Source organism: Malaya genurostris, chromosome 2 (assembly GCF_030247185.1).
Source record: "Malaya genurostris strain Urasoe2022 chromosome 2, Malgen_1.1, whole genome shotgun sequence".
In the NCBI taxonomy this organism is placed as follows: Eukaryota; Metazoa; Arthropoda; class Insecta; order Diptera; family Culicidae; genus Malaya; species Malaya genurostris.
This window is the reverse complement of record NC_080571.1, coordinates 157,218,751-157,240,117: the sequence shown is the minus strand read 5'-3', so window position 1 is coordinate 157,240,117 and position 21,367 is coordinate 157,218,751. Positions and strand designations below refer to the sequence as shown.

Below are 21,367 nucleotides of genomic sequence, written 5' to 3'. Positions count from 1 at the left end.
CCTGATTCATCTGGAGAAGGGCTCCATCACCATGAGTCAACTGAAAATGATTAAATCGTTATTTCACATAATCATCGAATGGCAAAAGTATAAACCGGTACATCGGGATGTCACACAGTGCACGAACTGTTTGAACTACGGCCATGGAGCGAGGAGTTGCCACATGAAAAGTCGGTGCGGGAAATGTGCCGAACCACACAATACCAACGATTGCCTACTAGATGACATCGCTGTAAAATGTGTGAACTGTGATGGCGACCATCCATCTACTAGCAAATCGTGTCCCAAACGTGCTGAGTTCACAAAAATTCGACAACAGGCTTCCCGTAAACAATCAACGCGCAAGAATGTTCCACAGAAGGATGAAATTAATTTCCCACGGCTCCCACCGAAGAGGGATATTCCGAATTTGCCGCCACTTCCTCGCAGCAATCCAAAGACTTCAGCCGCTGGATCTCAAAAAGAATCTTCCTCAAGAATCCCTCCTGGATGGGGCAATAATCAACCACAAGCAAAGGATGACTCTGGTGATTTATTCTCTGCTGAACAACTGATCGTCATTTTTGAAACAATGACAACAAAACTACGAAACTGCAGAACGCGGTTAGATCAAATCAACGCCTTAGGCAAATTCATCATCGAATATGCAATATAATGAGTTGGTTATAGTAAATTGGAATGCTTGCTCACTCAGGAGCAAAACTGCTGAATTGTCCGACTTTCTTCAAGAGAAGAATGCCGATATTGCTATTTTAACTGAAACTCATCTTAAACCTGAAATTTCTATTTTTATTTCCAATTACAGGATTCACAGGCTCGACAGGACAACTACCAGAGGAGGGGGAGTTGCCATTGCCGTTAAACGATCCATTCAGCACAGGCTTCTGTCAGCCTTTAAATTGCAACTCATAGAAGCCATCGGAATTGAGATTACAACGACGATGGGACCCATCATCATCATTGCAGCGTACTGCCCCAAACAAACCAATCTTCGAGATGGTACGTGTGCATCATTTAAGCGAGATCTGGCTATGCTCACTCGACGACAGAACAAATTCATCATTGCTGGGGACCTGAACGCACGGCATGAGCTGTGGGGAAACAGAAGACAGAATCGAAACGGATTCGTACTTGCCGAAGATTACGAATCTGGACAATACAACATCTTCGCTCCGGATCAACCAACGCGACTTTCCAGATCGGGAGTTCATTCCATTTTGGATATATTCATCAGCAACATAGCCATAGACAGCTCTCCGGTTGTTTTCAACGAGCTCTCTTCCGACCACTTTCCAGTAATATTGACGTTGGGATCTTCTCCAGAAACAGTGCCTATTCAACCTCGGAGGAACTATTATCGCACCGATTGGGTCCAATTTCAACATATCGCCGACCAACTTATTAATATCGATTTGCCACTTGATTCCCCGATGGAAATCGATGCAGCCCTATCTTCCTTCCAGCATTCAATCACAGTCGCTCGTGATAGGACGGTTCCAGTACAACATATGCCGAGTTCCTCTCTTCAAATCGACAGTGTCACCAAGAAACTCATCCGACTTCGGAATATCTACCGGAGGCAGTATCAACGAACTGGCATTCTAGATAGGAAGACTACTTATAACAACTTAACTAGGATAATCCAGGAAAGGATATCTGAGCTTCACAACAGGAACTTCCAGCAAAAGCTTCGAGAAATTCTCCCACATTCAAAGCCCTTCTGGTCCTTAACGAAGGTGCTTAAGAAAAAACCGAAGCCTATTCCTCCTCTGATGTCACCCCAGGACGCAGCTGAAGGAATACCTTTAATCACACCAGTAGAGAAGGCAAATGCGCTAGGCCAGCAGTTTGTGTGTTCTCACAATTTAGGACTTAACATTGTTAGTCCATATGAAAGAGCAGTTACTGATAGCGTAGCTGAGGTTGACCAATCAGACAGCTTGGTTCCTGAGGAAAGTAGAGTCACTGCGAATGAGCTGATGGCTTTTGTGAAAAAATCCAAAAATATGAAGGCCCCCGGTTTCGACAACACATTCAACATTGAGCTGAAACATTTGAGTATTCGCTCATTTGTCTTCTTAGCTAAAATTTTTAACAGGTGCTGGGAGCTTGGTTACTTCCCTTCAATGTGGAAGTTAGCTAAAGTTATCCCAGTTTTGAAACCGGGGAAAGATCCTTCCTTTTCCAAGAGCTATCGGCCCATCAGCTTACTCTCTGCCCTATCCAAGCTGTTTGAAAAGTCAATACAAAGGCGAATTCTTGCTTTCGCAGATGAACAGGATATATTTCTGGAAGAACAGTTTGGGTTCCGGAAAGGAAGATCCACCATCCACCAACTCACAAGGGTTAACAACGTCATCCAGCAAAACAAATCAGTGTCCAAAACGACTGCCATGGCAATATTGGATATTGAAAAGGCATTCGATAATGTGTGGCACGATGGCCTGGTGTTTAAATTGCATAGGTATAATTTTCCCATGTATCTTATTAAAATTATCAAAAATTATCTTGCAGATAGAGCATTCCAGGTTTCTCTGAATAATGCACTTTCAGAAAGATATACTATTCCTGCTGGTGTACCCCAAGGAAGTATCCTAGGTCCCATCCTATACAACATTTTTACATCAGACATCCCACCTCTTCCGGGTGGTGGTATTCTGTCACAATTTGCTGATGATACTGCCATTCTTTACAAAGGTCGTGTCATTAATGCTCTGAAGAATAAACTACAGACAGGTCTGGACGCTCTAACTGAATATTTTACAAGCTAGAAAATTGTGATCAATGCAGCAAAAACTCAGGTCATCTTGTTTCCACATTCAAGATCTCCAAAACTTGTTCCATCAGACGAATGCAGAATACGATTCGGTGATAAGGTCATTCAATGGTCCGATGAAGTTATCTATCTAGGACTCACCTTTGACAGACATCTGATATTCAGGTCACATGTTGACAAAATCGTTCAAAAATGCAGCATACTCATTAGGTCTCTGTATCCGCTGATTTGTAGAACATCTAAACTTTGCCTGAAGAATCAGATGGCTGTCTATAAACAAATCATCTACCCCGCAATTGAATACGCAGTCCCTGTTTGGCGGGGCTGTGCACGAACACACAAACTTAGGCTTCAGCGCATTCAAAGTAAGATCTTAAAGATGATTCTAAATCTACCCCCTTGGACAAGGACTAGTGAAGTACATGAGATGGCTTCCCTGGATATACTAGAACAAAAATTCGAACAATACTGCACGAAATTTGAAGAGAGGTGCTCAATCTCTGAAATACAAATAATTCAAAATTTGTACGTATTAGGTTAGGGATAGTTATAAGTAGGTAGATATTTTATTAATAATTAAAATAAATATTATGATTAAACATTAGTATGAAAAACAAGAGTAACTAAAACACCTATTATTAATAACGAATCGTATGAACAACAAAGATGAAAGGCCAAAGGGTCAAAACACTTGTACTGTAAAATGTTGATGTAATACACAAAAATAAGATTAATAAACAGATATTTATGCATAAAAAAAAATGCGAAATTCGACCATTTCTTCTTGTGCGTTGGATGCAAGCAGACGTAGTGGGACCAGCAGCTTCGGAGAGTGCACCTTCTGCGTGGTGCCAAACCTCAAACGCTCAGGTCGCAACTCTCATTTGGACTTCAGTCGTCAGGTGGAGCAGTTGGCAATGAAAGCAGACTTTTTGCGTGGTATAAAGCCTCAAACGCTTAGGTCGTGCTTTCATTTGGACTTCAATCGTCGGAAGCAGCGGTCATCAATAATGAGAGCAGACTTTAGCGTGGTGCCAAACCTCAAACGCTCAGGTCGTGCTCTCATTTGGACTTCAATCGTCAGGTGGAGCAGTTGTCAATGAAAGCAGAACTTCTGTTCTTGGTTCTAAATTTAATTTTAGAACTCAGGTCCAATTCCTTATTCTAGAATTCTATTCGGTTCTTTTTAGAACCATAATAAAACTCTCAAAGAATTATGCGAAATTTTGCTTTACTGTACTCTGTACGGCCCATTTTTATTATAAAAAACTATCTAGTTATTTCATTATATTTAAGAATGTTTCAGAATGATTAATGTAACTAATCTGTAATTTAGTCTAGGCGCATCGTTTGAAATTCTAGTAGTGAAAAAGGGGAAAGTTGCACAATTCACACAATCGATCAACTACCAATTCGAATTCGGAAGTATAAAGAAAGTGTGTCAGTTTTATTCGTATTCACGACATCCAGTTATGTCTCTGACATTACACACCCGTACTTTTTTTGTACTTAAATATACATATTAAAAAGTGCTTTATACAAAATTCTGATTACTCCATTTTTTTGATCCCAAAATAATTCCCCAAACAAGTCCTTCTCTTTTTTTCTACAGTGGTGTAACCCCTAATATGATATCGACTCATCAAATTTTCAACTGATATCACGTTGTGTTATCGTTTTGCTGTTCGCTTTAAAAAAACTTGCAAGACAAAAATCTTTTGAAACTCCAAAAATAATAATTTGAAAATCAACAACTTAAAGAATCCTTTGAAATTGAACAAATTTCAAATGGCGACAGAAAAGTACAAAGTTAAGTTTCAATGGAAGAATTATTCCTTCCATCCTATGTTGCCTTTTACAAAAATGCGCGACCATAACCGTGAAAAAATGAATTTTGCGTTCAGTTGAAAAAAAAATGTTTCGAGATTTGTAGTCATACGACGTCGCGAAGTTCAATTCCAAAGTCTTTTGACCATTATTTTCAGTGCATCCAGAAATCGAGGACCTGGATGGCCAAAATAATTGTTGTGCTACAACTAACTAATCTTTTAAATTAAATCGATTCACTTCTAAAGAGCTCGCTCTTCTTTAAATTGTAAATTTTTGAAATCAAAATTCAATTTATGGAATAATGATCTTTTAATATACGTAATTCGGCACATTAATATATAGTATATTAATATCATACGTTATTCGGTATTTACAGTGATTGCATAGTAGATTTGAATTGAATTGAATATCGTTTATTTAAAACCAGCAAAGTAGGGATATTGTAGCAATAGTCATCTCATCAGTAGAGTCGTCTAACTCATAGAGTCAATGTAGCAGCGGAAGAGGTCCGTGTAAATAATGTCGGTTCCTAAACCGCAGGACATATTATCCGTCACAAATGTCGTAAAACACAAGAGATTGTTTCGGCATAAATCCATGTTGAGTTTCTGCAATGTAAAACTTGGAATGGTTGATTATGGATTACAGTATTTCCATTTCGAGTCGCTTTGATATAGTACTAAGCGACGTAATTTCTCGATAGTTGTTATTATCATTCTTGTCACTTTTTTTATGAATTGGAAACCTTTATGAACATTTTTACGTATCAGAGCAGATGTTAGCGATAAATGAAACAGTTGGCAGAGAGGCAAAATAAAACAGGTGGAACAAAATAAAACAGGTGAAGCTAATTCACTTTTTGAAGTGGTTAAGAGTCAAAGAAAAACGGTGCTACCCGTTTGGCATAACACCTTTAAGTAAAACGCCGTTTGTCATAAAGTCATTTGGCATAACGGCTATTTAGCAATTGTCATAATAGTCATCTGTAATAACAGTCAATTGGTATAAAACTTATAAATCTTTGGTACTGCGATGGTCGTTTGGAATAACAGATCAACATGCTGCTTAATAAAAGTTTATTCTAATATACTAAGATTTTGAAAGGTCTGATGCTGGTCTCGCTGCCGCTCGTTCGGACTTCACTTAGGGGATAACCCCTAGCTTTGGGTATTCCAGGCAAACGCTCGCAACTAAATAGAGGTGACTTCTGCAGCCCCTCCCGCACTGCCGGCGTATCCGACACCGTGTGGCTTGCGTCCTCGCGGCCTTCGGCCATCTCGACCTGAATTATCTATGACGATCGGAAAATCGGAAAATTGTGCTATCACTGAGTGAGCATAAAATGAAAATGAATGATAGTAGAATTTAACAAAAATAATAATACTATTTCACCTAACTTCATCGAAATGTTTGGATCGAACATAAAATTGACATATTTCGTTCGAGTTTTCCTTGCAAAACATCACTCAATCGAAACACAATCAAATTTTCACATTAGAAAAAAATATTAGGAGTCCAATAATTATTATGACAAATGACTATTATGTCAAATGACCATTAAGCCCAATGACTATTATGCCAAAAGACTTAATGTCACTTACACGTACACTTTCCCAAAAAATCTACCAATATTCTAATGACAGAACTATTCCATTTAATTTCTTAGTAACTAGAATCACGGTTAAATTAAGCATTTAAAATTAATAAAACAGTATTACCTTTGATTGAAATAAATGTGGGAGGGTCGGGTTTTGATTCAAAACTTTCATACACTTTTAAAGACGTTGAGGTTGATGTTTCTCCGTTTTTGTTTCTAATAGAACAACTGTATTCACCAACATCCGAAAAATCAACATCTTTTATTTCTAAGCTTAGTAGTCCTTCACTGCTTTTGAAAGAGAACTTTGGATTGCTTTCTATAGGATCACCGTTTTTGTACCATCGAACACTCACACCAGGTCCCGAAACTGTGCAGTTTAACTTAACTGTGGATCCTTTGGGAGCTGCTCTCGATTTTAAATGGGAAATTATCAGAGGAGGTCTCATCAATTGCCGTTGGCGTTGCCATTCTAAATCTCTTTCTCTCTCGGTCATTGTGGATAGTGACTCACGTTGGGATGGCTCGTTTAGTAAAAATTTTCTAGTAGAATCTTCGTCTTCCACCTGCTGTTCCAAGTTATCAACACTTTTCCACACTGACGGATCAAAGTCTTCTTTTGGTGGAATCAACTCAACGTCTGAATCATATTCAGGCTCGGGTTCAGGCTTTATCGGCTCTAGTTCGGGTGTTCGGTTCTCAAGAAGTGAAGGTGGGGGTGATGGTTCGCGAGGTAGAGCAACTTCTTCTTCTTCTTCTTCTTCTTCTTCTTCTTCTTCTTCTTCGTCATCTTCTCCTTCATCTTCCTTTTCACCGTCTCCAGTGAATTCTCTGTTCTTTTCTAGATCATCTTTGAACATTTCTTGAGATGATTGCAGGGACGGCTCTGGTTCCAATGATACTACTGCAAAATCAGCCTTCGTTGACTTACCTTTGAAATCTTCTTCTGGAGCTAGGCTGGGTGATTCTTCAATCGCAAGGTCAGTAGTAACTCTGTTTTGTTCCTGAGTGGGTTTCGGTGCCACTGGAATAACTAGTTCTTCTTCAACAACTTCAATTTTTACTGTTGATATATCACCACAACTAGCTGGATCCAAGCTACATGAGTCAGTGAAAAACAGTGAAATATATTCATCTACATCCGTAACTCCTCCTGATATATCCATAATAAGTGCTTTGTCGATTATGGCTTTTTGTGACGCAACTTGTACATCAGGTTTTGTCCCGATTTCAAACGGCGATTTTTCTCTATGTAGACTCCTAAAATCACGAGGAGAGTCTCCTCGTCCTGGTACCTTCAAATAATCTTCGTTTTGAGGGACAGCGGTTAATTCTATTGAGACAATTTGAGCAGAGTTTTCTTTTGTAGATCGACGCGATCTTCTCTCCTTTTTGCTAGCCATTTTACAAATCACTATTTGAGAAACAACTTTTCATTAAACAGTCACTTTTAAAACCACGGTTTTCAATTTATCAAAATGTCACTAAATCCTTGACAACAAGCTAGAATTTGTGATTGTAAATTTTTTTAATCAATGTATAATTGGTGCAAAAATTGTTTGAGCAACATTAGACTTTTTTTTAAGTGTTAACAATCAATCATTGCAAACAAGTGAGCGAACCAAAAACATGTTGCATTGGCTAAAGACTAAATTTAGCATTCTATCATTTTAAATAGACACGAGTTCCAAAATAAAGATCGATGGCAAGCATCCAATAGTGCATAGAAAAGACTAGCCCTTAGCTCTGTTGGTCAATGTGATAAGCGGTCATCATTAAATGCATAATATAGATATTTGAGAGATTTTCGTTTTGATTCTGTCCCAAGATAGGTGATTATGTTACCAATTAATCGTTCATACATTGCAAGATGGGTTTGTGCAAACTGAATTTGTTATCCAAGATCCCTTTATCGAAAATTCAACTAAACAGAAAGTCATGATCATACAATATCAGAATTAAACGAAATATGTGAGAAAATCGAACAGAATACCCTATTGCTCGATGTTTGCAAAAAGAATCAGTGCTGGATAAGAAAAAGTTTTTGTTAGAAAAACTCATTGAGCATTTTAATGCTCATCTTACAATGTATGGTATGATGTATGGTTGGCAGGCAACATTACAGGAAACATGTTAGGACAAAATTAGATTGCAATAAATATTGACATTTTTTTTGTAATTTTTGCAAACTTTCTGGATCAATTTTTCACCTTTATTACCATTCTTATATAGAAAGGCTATACAATCACTGTAAAAACCGACTTTGGAACAAAATGTCATATACCATTCGACTCAACTCTGCGTGTGTGACAAATATTATCACTCACTTTTCTCGGAGATGGCTAAACCGATATTCACAAACTTAAATTCAAATGAAAGGCCTCATAGTTCCTTCCTAAGTTCCAAAATTTCGTTCAGATCCTACTCCTGGTTACGGAGTTACAGGGATATGTAATATGCACCGAATATGAGAAAACAATATCACTCACATTTCTCGAAAATGGCTGAACCGATTTTCACTTACTCAATTTAAATGAATGAACTCATGGTTCAAACTGAGTTCCGGAATTTCAGTTCGATCTGACTTCCGGTTCTTGAATTACAGGGTGCTATGCATCAAATATGTGAAAATAATGTCACTTACTTTTCTCGGAGATAGATGAACCGACTAACTTAGATTCAAATGAAAGATCTTATTGTCTCATACAAAGTTCCAGAATTTCATTAGGATTTTGGATTTTTCATTTGTTAAATAATGCACTAAATAAAAAAGATAATGTCCCTCGCTTTTCTCGGAAGTGACTAAACCGATTTGTTTTGAAGGGAATTAAATAAAACCGTTTCTGTAGCAGTTGTTATTTTTGTATTCAGCAGCTCAAACTAAAATATATTTGTTTTGAGTAATAAAGGATTTCTATATACAATTCATTTGACTTACAATTAGAGGTTTAACCCTAGGTTACTCTTCCTTCCACCGTTGCCTTCACTCGATCCTATTTTCGCTTTCATGCTTCAATTATAATTCGCTACATTTCTAAACTAAACTTTCGGCAAAGCACACAAATATACAGTCTGGCACAACTCACACGGTAAGTATTCTATTTTCTTTTCCTATGTTTTCTTCCTACCCTATTTCTATTTTTTATCTCTTTTCCTTCCAGGTGTAGCTGCAGGTAAGTAGGGAAGTGAATTTAAATACAACGGGACGTAATTCCACTAATAATTATTTCTAAAACTTTCGGCAAAGCACACAAATATACAGTCTGGCACAACTCACACGGTAAGTATTCTATTTTCTTTTCCTATGTTTTCTTCCTACCCTATTTCTATTTTTTATCCCTTTTCCTTCCAGGTGTAGCTGCAGGTAAGTAGGGAAGTGAATTTAAATACAACGGGACGTAATTCCACTAATAATTATTTCCTTTTTACTTTCAGATATCACCTTGTGATCTATTTATCAAGAATTCAAATAACTTCAAAAAGCTATTCAATTTTTCTACCGTCACTTAGCAATATAATTGACACAAGCTCACTTTACTGTTTATTCTTGTTTTTATTTTTATCTACCTATCAACGAAGCTGATAGATGGCAGTCGGGGTACTATTAGCGCATCAACTTTGTTACCTCAATGCTGCGTTTAGCGATTCTATCGCCAGTGTTGCTAGCGGTGTTAACACGATTTTTACAAACTCAGATTTAAATGAAAGGTCCTAAGATCCTGTATAAATTTCCAGAATTTCATTTGGATCCGATTTCCGGTTCCAGAATTTCAGGGTGATATGCTTAACAAAAGTGAAAATAATGCCACTTGCTTTTCTCGGAGATGGCTAAACCGACACGTGCCGTGTTTCTCACAGATGGCTGGATCGATTTTGACCAAACTAGTTATAAATTAAAATTCTCCCTGGAAGTATTGACACTATTGTTTTTGTTTTTGTTTTTAGATCCGATGATTATTTTTCGAGTTATAGTGGTTTTCAGCTGGACATAGAATGCGACGGAATCGTCGCAGAATAGCGAAATAATGAGCGTCAGAACCACAGATGCCAGGTATTCAGATTGGTATTTAAATTTTCAATTTCGTTTGTTAGCAGGCTTTGCAATTAAGCAGACTTTTTTGCAGATTTTCGAAATTTTTATAATCAATCGTCAAATTTAATGACTTTTGCTATTACTGTAGGGTTTTTGTTTGGTTTTTCTCGTCATACTTTCAAACTTTGAGCTCGCATAGAAGCATTTCTAGTACACGGACGTCCAAAATTTCACCTGTCATCTCTGCCAGAATATTGGACAGTTATTTTAACCCCTTCGCTGTCTGTTGTATTGAAATTAAATAGCATTAGAGCCACAAGAAAAATTAATCGGCTGGTGGATTAGTCATTGCAGTTTCTACTGGTAATATTCCTGAGAGACAAGTGTTATTTCATTGTTCATTGAAAGTATCAACAAATGTATATCTTTCAAGATAACCAACTTTTTAGAGTGGACTATTTACGATTTTTTGTAATAGTATATTTTTATAGTCAAAACCGACAATGTTTCCAATAAAGCACGAGGGTGTCAAGACCAAGGCGTCGAATAATACAAAATATGAATGAAAATACTAAGCACAAAATAACCATTATGTCAAATATATAGCACACAATTAAAAATCCGTGCAAGTTGTAGTTGATGGCAGTTCTCATGCGCATTATCAAAATGAATTCATTGTGATTGAAGTTTACTTAATAATTATTCTTCCAATAGAAATTTGTCATGGTTAGGTTAATTCAAAAAATATTTTTTTCTGGCTTGTGGTCTCGAAGAGGTTGAGTCGAATGACAGTTTTGCTATCTTTGCATCTATCTTCTCGCGTCGCAATCTTTTCTAGCCGACAGTGAAAATTACAATATATAATACCTCCCACACAAAAATATAGGTGATATCGATATTTCTGTGTGGTAGGTTTTGTCGCCATATCCTAATAGTAGAGATTTTGGACGATGAAATGACACTTGGAATAAAAATTAGACAGAATTTCCAACCCAATCGTTTCTGAGACTTTGAAGGATTGAATACAGTACTCTGCAGCACAGTTTTTTGTTTGTTTATATACATTTTATAACTAAATTCATTGTAATTGCCTTTAATTATAACTACCATAGATCCTCAAAATCAGATTACTCTAATATATTACTAAATTGGTTTATGTAACAATAATTTGATTAGAGATGGGCAAAACAGTTCATTTCAATGAACCGTTCAGTGATGCAGAGTTCTGTTGGAAGAACTAGTTCTCCAGAGCCGCACGTTCGTTATATGCATAGTTGGTTTGTTTGTTCAAAGACTAATCGAGAACTTACTTTTGTAAGCTTAAGCGAGGAAAATAGGTATCTCGAAGTAGAACTGATGTTCCGCGACGAAACTTTCTTATTAGTACCGTTCTTGAAAAAAGGTTGAGCAAGCTCAGAAAACAAAAACTAGTTCTTTTGAACCGTTCGCGAACAAATTGCCCATCTCTAATTTTGATAAACAGAGAAAAATATCGAGAACTTTTCGTCATATTTATTTGAATACTGTAATCCATTACCATTCATTGAAATCACAATTTTCGAATGTTTCGAACGAATATTGATTCAGAAAGCATGTGGATCGATAATAAAAAGTATCATCTCACTGCTAGGCTGATAAAACACGTTTTGTTATCGTGCTATCCTGATTATTTGCGAAAATATTTTACGAAAGTCTAGCCCTTTTAAATATAACAGTCTAGTTAGTAAACAAAGTGACTTTTTCCGAATTCAATTTAGTGTGACATTCGTCTATATGAATCCTACACTGGAAAAGCAGATTTTCAAAATTTAATGATGCTTAACACTCCTAATATCAAGACTAAAAAGTTACGCGGAGCACCAAGCTTCAAAAAAAGTTGGAACGGTAACTTTGAGCTATCATAGCTCAGTTGTTACTTGACCAATTCCTATAAATTTTACACCCTCAAATTTTGTGAAGTTTGTAGATTATTTTAAGTATGTCATTATTGACGATCACTTAGAAAAAACTAACGAAAATCTAATTCTGCCCGTTCCCAGTTTTTTTTCAAGCTCGAGATATGCCCTATCTGTATTCATGCGGCACCTGCATCGCGAATAGGATAATGAGAACTTCAACTTCACCAAGTCATAACTTTGTTGTTAGTCAACCGATATTCGAAATTTGTTCACCATTTAAAAGTACACTGAAATGAAAATCTTATTTATATTCATTAGATTTGTCATATGAATCATATGCCGAATATAATTCATAGAAATTATATAGAAATTTATAATTTTTATTTAATGTGTACGTCAAATCTAAATGGACGTTATCATAATGAAAGTTATAAAAATATCCCATATAATTTATATGGAAATCCGATGAAAGTCGTGAATCGTACTGCTTGAAGCTGAAGGAATAGTTGTGTCCTCGATATTCGTCAACTTCTGCAGACCATTTTTTTCCGGAAGTTCCGCATCTCAATGTAATTTTAAATCGCTGAAAAATCAGCTCATCCAACTTCGTTCAAGGATATGCGTTAACGGACCATGAAATATATATCCGGTACGTTTCATTACTCTATCTGTCTAGTAAGATTCATTTTTTTTATTTTCAGTCTCGGGATCTCACTTCTCTTTCGCAAATATCATGAGGTGCTCCCTTACCGAACGGAATACTAGTATAGCTTGAATCCTCAAAGAAAAGTAGTAGTTTGCAATTATCTACTATTCGTATGACCTCCATTGAAAGTTATATATATATATATATATATATATATATATATATATATATATATATATATATATATATATATATATATATATATATATATATATATATATATATATATATATATATATATATATATATATATATATATATATATATATATATATATATTATACTTAACTAGTCATATGGTATATATGAACCTATCTAAATAAATTCGAAGTGAATATAATATGCGTTTCATAAATTGTTCCAATGTATGTTGTGCGGATATCTAGTAATGGTTATAAGACGCGCCAATAAATTTGACTCAGACTGGAAATTTCATTCGTTATATGGAAATCCTGTAAAAATAATGTTAAGAAGAGTTTTATGTTTCATAAGATTATCTCATATATTTGACATGATGTTGAACACATCTTGTAACTATTATTGGAAATGCTAATAGTGCAAAATCATTAGAATATCATATAATGTGAAAAAGAAAAATTAGCTCAGTGTACTACTTACAGTATTCGTGCCGTGACTATCGGATCAATCGGACGTAAATTCGGCTTTCTCCAATCGCGTGGTGAATTGTTTTATTCCGTTATCAAGGTCATTCCGTATTCTATTGTCTGCATCAGTGATAATTCGAATTAATCCGTTCTCAAGGCCGTCTGCAGCTCAGCGTGTGGTACCATTAGCCAGCGCCAGCTGGGCGCTGCGTATATATCGTTTACATATACATTAGAAACAGTGATAAATATATGTATATAGGGATAAAAAGAGAAACGTTTCACTGGCCAGTGTAGTGAGAGACTGAAAAAAAGTGCTTTTTCCTGAAAGAGGTTTTTTTCACTCTACTGGAAGGAATATTTACCGATTGCCTCGGACCGGGTATTGGCAGCCGTTCACCGTTTTGGAGCTTAACCTAAGTAAAACTTTATCTTCCCTGTTGTTTAATGCCACTTTATTTGCACCCCGATTTTGACCGTACGGACACAGTTCCGTGATATGGCAAGCAATATAGAATTGCCTGACCTTCCCATAGATGATCGAATTGATGCTTCTGACGGCAATAAAACTCGCATTAGAAGCTATCCCGATGGGCTTGCACTCCCGGCCGGGCCGTATGCGATTTACATCCGGACCAAAGCCAATTGTAAAAAATTGAACCTTCTAAGACTTTCAGAAGACCTGACCTCGCGATACAATACTGTACAAAAAATTGAAAAAGTACGCCCGGACAAGCTTAGGGTCTTGTTAGCCAGTGCAAAACAGGCTAATGAGATCGTTCAATGTGAGCATTTCACGCGGGAGTATCGCGTATACGTACCAGCTCGCGAAGTCGAGATAGACGGCGTGATCACCGATCCGAGTCTGACTTGCAAGGACGTTCTTAAGCATGGGGCAGGCGGTTTTAAAAACCCCTACTCAAGAATGCTGCATGATGAGCTTCAAATCCGCGGCTTCGATGTCGTAGCACTTCAGGAACTTTGTTGGACGGGACAGAAGGTGTGGAAAAGTGGGCATTGAGCGGCTACCTTCTACCAGAGCTGTGGCACAACCAACATTCTAGGAACGGGATTCGTAGTGTTGGGCAAGATGCGCCAGCGCGTGATTGGGTGGCAGCCAATCAGTGATATAATGTGCGTATTGAAGATCAAGGGCCGTTTCTTCAATTACATCATCATCAACGTGCACTGCCCACATGAAACGAGACCCGATGACGAGAAGGAAGCATTCTACGCGCAGCTGCAATGAACCTACGACAGCTGTCCACGACGGGATGAAACACGTCATCGGCGACATGAATGCCCAGGTAGACCGGGAGGCAATGTACAGGCCCGTGATCGGGCTGGAGAGCCTGCACGCGGTAACAAACGATAACGGTCAACGATGCGTAAACTTTGCAGCCTCCCGAGGAATGGTAGTTCGAAGCACCTTCTTCCCCCACAAAGATATCCACAAAGCCACCTGGAGATCACCTGATCAACATACGGAAAATCAAATCGACCACGTTCTCATCGACGGGCGATTCTTCTCCGACGTCATCAATGACCGCACTTACCGCAGTGCCAACATTGATTCTGACCACTACCTTGTCGCGGTTTGTATGCGCTCAAAACTATCGACGGTGCACAATACTCGTCGCACAGGAACGCCGGGACTCAATCTCAAGCAGCTACGCAGCATTCGTACTGCAGAGGAATACGCGCAACAACTGGAGTTAGTGCTACCAACGGAAGAGCAGCTTGGCGCGGCGACTCTTGAAGACGGCTGGAGGAACATAAGGTCCACCGTGAGTAGCACTGCTACAACCGTTCTAGGTACGAGGGTATCGAATCGAGGAAATGACTGGTTTGACGGCGAAACATTGAAAAATCGATTCTGGGATCTCTCATATCGATTGCCAATCCGATGCGACATCTTGAATCCGATGGTGATTAAAAACTTCGAAAGGCTTGTCGAGCTCAATTCTCAGACCCGGTTTAAGTCCTTGTATTTTGATTACATGACTCAGAATATTAATCCTTCTTCGTTTTTTTTCCAACCATGCTTATTTCTTGGATACTTGGATACACGTGCGCCTTCAAGTGGCCCCAAATATTTTTTATAATAAATTTTGAACAGTCAACTGTGAAAAGGTGTTTTACACTGAGGGATCAAACATCAACAGGTCCACAGGCTTCGGCATCTTCAATCAAAACATCACCGCTTCGTTAAAACTCAATGATCCGGCTTCAGTTTACGTCGCAAAATTAGCTGCTATTCAGTACACCCTCGAGATCATTGAAACCTTGCCCAAAGACCATTACTTCATTGTGACGGACAATCTAAGCTCAATAGAAGCTCTCCGGACAATGAAGCCAGGAAAGTATCCCCCTTATTTCCTGGGTAAAATACGGGAACATTTGAGAACTTCATCTGAACGGTCTTATTTAATATCGTTAGTCTGGGTCCCTTCGCATTGTTCCATTCCGGGCAATGAAAAGGCAGACTCATTGGCTGAAGTGGGCTCATTGGTAGGTGATATTTATGAAAGACCAATCTGCTTCAATGAATTTTTCAGTATCTCTCGTCAGAAAACTCTCGAAAGTTTCAAACTTCATGGAGCAATGGCGAACTGGGACGATGGCTACATTCCATTATCCCTAGGGTATCGACGAAACCTTGGTTCAGGGGGATGAACGTGAGTCGCGATTTCATTCGTGTTATGTCGCGTCTCATATACCAGTACCTTAAACACATTGATATACAAGTGTAATGTGATATTCCTCGCTCAGAAAGTTTAAACTCCACCTACAGGTTCGACACTAACATCCGCCCGATTCTCTCGATCCCCGTCCCTGTCCACCATCTTCATTGGAACTAACAAGATCTTTTTTTGTCACTAACTTTTTCGTTCCCCCTTCCCTGTCTCTTCACCATCTCGATGGCAACATTTTGTTCCCAAACCCCCTTTTTTACCCCGTTTCCACAATATTTACTTTTTTCATTGTCTTCCGTAACATCACCATCATCGTCCACGGAAGATCGCTTCAGTCGAAAACCAGCATGCGGGACACCCGCCGGGCCTTCGTAACCTGGGGGTGTTTCCCGCGGACCCATACGGACCGAAGGATGCGGCCAACATGGATATTCGCCAACGCCATATGGAAGACCCTCATGCAATATCCAATTCACCGGCCACGGCCGATCGCTAGCCAAACTTATATATCCGTTCAAAGAATCTCAAGAAATTTGATACAAATACAGAAAATTTTGCCAAACAAAATCAAAACAAAAGTTATAAATTATATGACATATAATTTTTCATTATTTTAGTTAGAAATTTATTACGAACAAAATTCACAGAAAAACTGAAACTTGGATTTCACTAACAATCTTAAAAATTTTGGTAAATATACCTAAACTCTAAAAATATTTGTTTAGAATTACCATACTTACCCACCGAATTACCCGCTAAAGAAAATTAGAGTGTAGAGTATACCTTGTAACCCCAGCTTAATTTGTTGATCGTCCATGATTGACATTCCTTCTCACACGTTCGTTGCGCACTACTACTACCGTGATTTACTGCTGGGGTGAAGCAGAAAATTAATAGAGTAAATTTATTATAGTTTGACCGTCGAAGAAAGCACATCGCAGAAAAATAAAAGTTGCTGTAAAAAATTCCTCTTTCTTACTTGTTACTGAAGAGTCCGTTAAGGGTGAAGGTGCGCGATTTTTCACGAATAATTATACCGGACACAACATAGTTGGTGCCGTGACCAGGATACAAAATCGAAAATCGATCACGCCATAATTAACGTCAATTGCGTACCATCACTGCGGAATCCTAGAACAATTCAACGGAACCGCCATTGCTGAAGGAGTTCTTCGAAACAAAGGAGTTCGCCATTACTGACGCCAACCGGTCGACAGCGTGCCTGTACGGTTATTGGAGTTGCTTGAAAATTTATACAAGGCCTGATAATTTCAGACAGAAGGTTAGTTTCTGTCCAACGTGAAATATCTTTCTCTCTGGTGCGCTCTAGATTTGCTTTTCTTTTCTATTATCGCATTCTTTGGAATCGGATTGTACGAGATTTGATCTGCATTGCTGGACCCACGCTCTGGCAGTCAGTTCATCGGAAACCGGAAATCTTGTGGACATTTACTTGGTCGTTCTACGTAATCCGCGATGGCCGAAGAACAACGTGTCCAGTTGCTTACGTCACGGAGAACGACAATGTTGGAATCTCTGGGTCGGGCGGAGGTTTTTCTGCAAAATTTCGATGCTCGACGAGATGGAGAACAGGTACCGCTGAGGTTGGAGTATTTCAACAATATGTGGACGTCGCTTGAAGAAGTACAGGCGGAGTTAGAAGATGGTGCTACGACGGCAGAAGGTAGGGCAGAGCATGCTACAGTTCGGGCGGAGTTTGAGCCGCGCTTGTTTATAATAAAAGCTGGTTTAATTTCTAAAATGCCTCCTCTTCCTACAAATGCTAATATCCCTCAACCCCCGCATGTTACTTCCACTCTCTCTGGCATCAAATTACCAACAATTTCGCTTCCTGAGTTCGACGGGGACTATAAGCAATGGCTAACATTTCGTGATACGTTTTTGGCTTTGATACACAACAATGCGGATGTTCCACCCGTTCAGAAATTCCATTACTTAAGAGCAGCTGTTAAAGGGGAAGCTGCTCAGTTGATTGAGTCTATAGCAATTTGTTCCGCTAACTATTCTCTGGCTTGGCAAACTCTCGAAGGGCGGTATTCTAATGAATATTTACTCAAGAAGCGACACCTGCAGGCACTTTTTGACATCCCACGTATGAAGAAAGAGACTGCAGCAACACTTCATGGGTTAGTGGACGATTTTGAGCGGCACACCAAGATTCTTCAGCAGCTGGGAGAACCAACGGACACCTGGAGTACCATTCTCGAACACTTGTTATGCACGCGTTTGCATGACGATTCTTTGAAGGCTTGGGAGGACTACGCTTCGACTGTCGAGAATCCCAATTTTACTTGTTTGATTGATTTTCTTCAACGGAGAACTCGAGTTCTGGAATCGATTTCGGTCAATCACCATCAATCTACCAGTACAACGTCCAACAGCGACGCAGCGTCTACTAATCATTTTCGAAGGCAGACACAATTTCGTTTGTCATCTTGCGCTTCTACAACTAGCACTTCTTTCAAGTGTTCAGCGTGCAACCAGACACATTCATTGGCAAGATGCAGTAAATTCAATAGCATGTCTATAAGCGACCGCCAGCAGTTTGTAAATTCAAAACGATTATGTCGCAATTGTCTTAGAGGGGATCATCTCGTTCGCCAATGTCCATGCGAACTCAACTGTAAAAAGTGTAATCATCGTCATCACACTCTTCTACACACTGGTCAATTCACCGGCTCCAAGAACAGCAACGATACTGTCGAGTCCACAGGCAAGGGTAACGCATCGCCTTCGAACGTTATATCTGAACAATCCATGGTGGCCGCCACTGAAAATACTTCGGCCGTTGAAGCGAGTGTTCCTATTCAGCATCCTCGTGAAAACGTATTTCTGTTAACCGCCATCATCAACGTCGTCGATTCCTTTGGGCAGCATCACCCTGCACGAGCTTTACTTGACAGCGCATCGCAACCAAATCTAATCACCGATCGCTTGGCTCGTATTCTACGTTTGAAAAAACACCCTGTCAACGTTACCGTTCAAGGAGCTGGACAGATGTCGAAGGTCATACGCGAGTCCGTTTACGCGCAAGTCGCTTCAAGAAAAGAGCAGTTTTCGTGCGGAGTCGATTTTCTAGTAATGGATAAGCTGACCGCCAATCTTCCCTCACAGAATGTATCCACAGCTAATTGGAGAATACCGAAGGATCTATTTCTCGCGGATCCCACGTTCAATAAAAGTCAACCAATCGATGTAGTACTTGGAGCAAAACACTTCCATTCATTTTTTCCAAATGCATCACGCATACAACTACATGGCAATCTTCCATTACTGGTTGATAGCGTTTTCGGATGGATCGTTGCAGGTTCTGCGAACCCTACCCAAGAAACGTCGACAAATCATGTCAGTTTCGTTGCCGTATCGATGGTCTCCTTGGAAGAAAGTCTGGAACGATTTTGGAAAATGGAAGAGATTACCACCAAGGATAATTATTCCGTCGAAGAGAGAAGCTGTGAATCGCTTTACCAATCGACGACCGATAGGAAGCATGATGGCCGGTATATTGTCCGCCTCCCTCGTAAACCTGATTTTGACATTTTACTAGGGGAATCAAAAGCTACCGCACTACGACGTTTTGAATATTTAGAGTGACGTTTAGAACGAAATCTTGAATTGAAGCTAGAATACCACAAGTTTATGCAAGAATACATCGATCTTGGTCATATGAAACTAACAAAACCATGCAACGACACGGGAACTAAAACGTTTTACTTACCACATCACCCTGTTACTAAAGAATCGAGTACTACGACAAAGGTACGTGTCGTGTTCGACGGTTCGGCGAAGAGTTCTACCGGTTTCTCTTTAAACGACGCCCTCTGTGTTGGTCCTGTCATCCAGGATGAGCTACTTACCATTATCCTACGATTCCGTACCTATCCGATCGCTCTAGTTGGTGACATAGCGAAAATGTACCGTCAAGTTCTTGTACATCCGGACGACATTCCGTTACAGCGAATCTTTTGGCGTTTTTCTTCGGATACTCCCGTACAATCATTCAATCTACTTACCGTCACTTACGGTTTGGCTCCGTCATCGTTCTTAGCAACTCGCACGCTACAGCAGCTGGCTGAAGACGAAGGCAGTTCATATCCACTCGGCAGCAAGGCCCTACGTAAAAACTTCTACGTTGACGACTTTATTGGGGGAGAACAATCCGTTGATGGCGCAATCCGGCTACGCACAGAACTAAGCAAGCTGCTAGAAAAAGGTGGATTTATTCTACGAAAATGGACCTCAAACCGACTTGAAGTACTTAAAGGTTTAGAAACCGATCAAATTGGTACGCAGTCTACTCTGGAGTTCAGCCCACGTGAGACAGTAAAAGCATTGGGGATTATATGGGAACCTGAAGGGGATTTTCTACGATTCGATTCGCAAGTACAAAACGATGCCAAAACGCTTACCAAACGATTGATACTATCATCCATAGCCAAGTTATTTGACCCTGTTGGACTGATTGCGCCTGTAGTAATTCGAGCGAAAATTCTCATGCAGCAACTGTGGCTTCTATCGATAGGGTGGGACGATCCTGTTCCTGAAAATGTACGCCTCAACTGGGAAAGTTTCAAACGCGACTTACCAAAAATATCCGCTTATCGAATAAACCGTTACGCATTTCTCCCACGCTCTATCATACAGTTACACACATTCGCCGACGCGTCAGAATTGGCTTATGGCGCGTGCATTTACGCTCGTTGTGAAGATGAACACCGAAACATTGGAATTCAGCTTCTTGCTGCTAAATCTCGAGTTGCTCCTTTAAAACGACTGACCATCGCTCGCCTAGAACTGTGCGCTGCTGTCCTTGCTGCACATCTCCACGCCAAGGTGAAACAAGCCATCGACACAAACGTATCCGCCTCATTCTTCTGGTCAGATTCATCCATCGTTCTCCAATGGTTACAATCACCGCCAAACACATGGCAAACATTCGTCGGAAACAGAGTTTCGGAAATTCAGCAATTTACCCACGGTTGCTGTTGGAAACATGTCGCAGGTAGCGAAAACCCAGCCGATCTAGTGTCCCGTGGAATGTCGGTCGATGAATTCCTGAGCAGCAAATTATGGAAACAAGGACCCCCCTGGCTTTCTCAACCCACATCTAACTGGCATGTTTCGATTCCGCCAACTGTACATGAAAATATGCTAGAAGTTCGACATGTCGTAGCAACCGTTCAAACAACACAATCGATCAACCCA

General features: G+C 39.4%; 2 protein-coding genes across 5 annotated transcripts in view; one reads left to right on the top strand and one right to left on the bottom strand.

Moving 5' to 3' along the window:
* The window catches only part of LOC131430372 (myosin light chain kinase, smooth muscle-like), a 1,014,414-nt gene extending 1,006,586 nt beyond the window's left edge, over positions 1-7,828 (bottom strand). For 2 of the 4 annotated variants that reach the window (XM_058595297.1, XM_058595296.1), the window contains exon 1: positions 6,325-7,824. In XM_058595297.1, coding sequence (XP_058451280.1) covers positions 6,325-7,606 — 1,282 coding nt within the window. In that variant the 5' untranslated portion in view covers positions 7,607-7,824. Of the gene's footprint in view, positions 1-6,324 lie in introns of all 4 variants that reach the window. The other 2 variants (XM_058595295.1, XM_058595298.1) reach the window with 2 other exon arrangements.
* A 9,789-nt stretch (positions 7,829-17,617) lies between these two features.
* Positions 17,618-21,188, top strand: LOC131428928 (uncharacterized). The gene is made up of 4 exons (XM_058592987.1): positions 17,618-19,682; positions 19,902-20,710; positions 20,807-20,995; positions 21,045-21,188. The coding sequence occupies exons 1-4, from the start codon at positions 17,618-17,620 to the stop codon at positions 21,186-21,188; spliced, it is 3,207 nt and encodes a 1,068-aa protein (XP_058448970.1).
* Positions 21,189-21,367: the final 179 nt, after the last annotated feature.

Excerpts from the sequence above, each read along its gene's own strand:
- LOC131428928 (XM_058592987.1), top strand. The coding sequence starts at position 17,618 with ATGGCCGAAGAACAACGTGTCCAGTTGCTTACGTCACGGAGAACGACA. Across the intron at positions 19,683-19,901 it reads GTATATTGTCCGCCTCCCTC|AATCGAGTACTACGACAAAG; the intron begins GTAAACCTGATT and ends CTGTTACTAAAG. Across the intron at positions 20,711-20,806 it reads ACGATCCTGTTCCTGAAAAT|TTACACACATTCGCCGACGC; the intron begins GTACGCCTCAAC and ends TCTATCATACAG.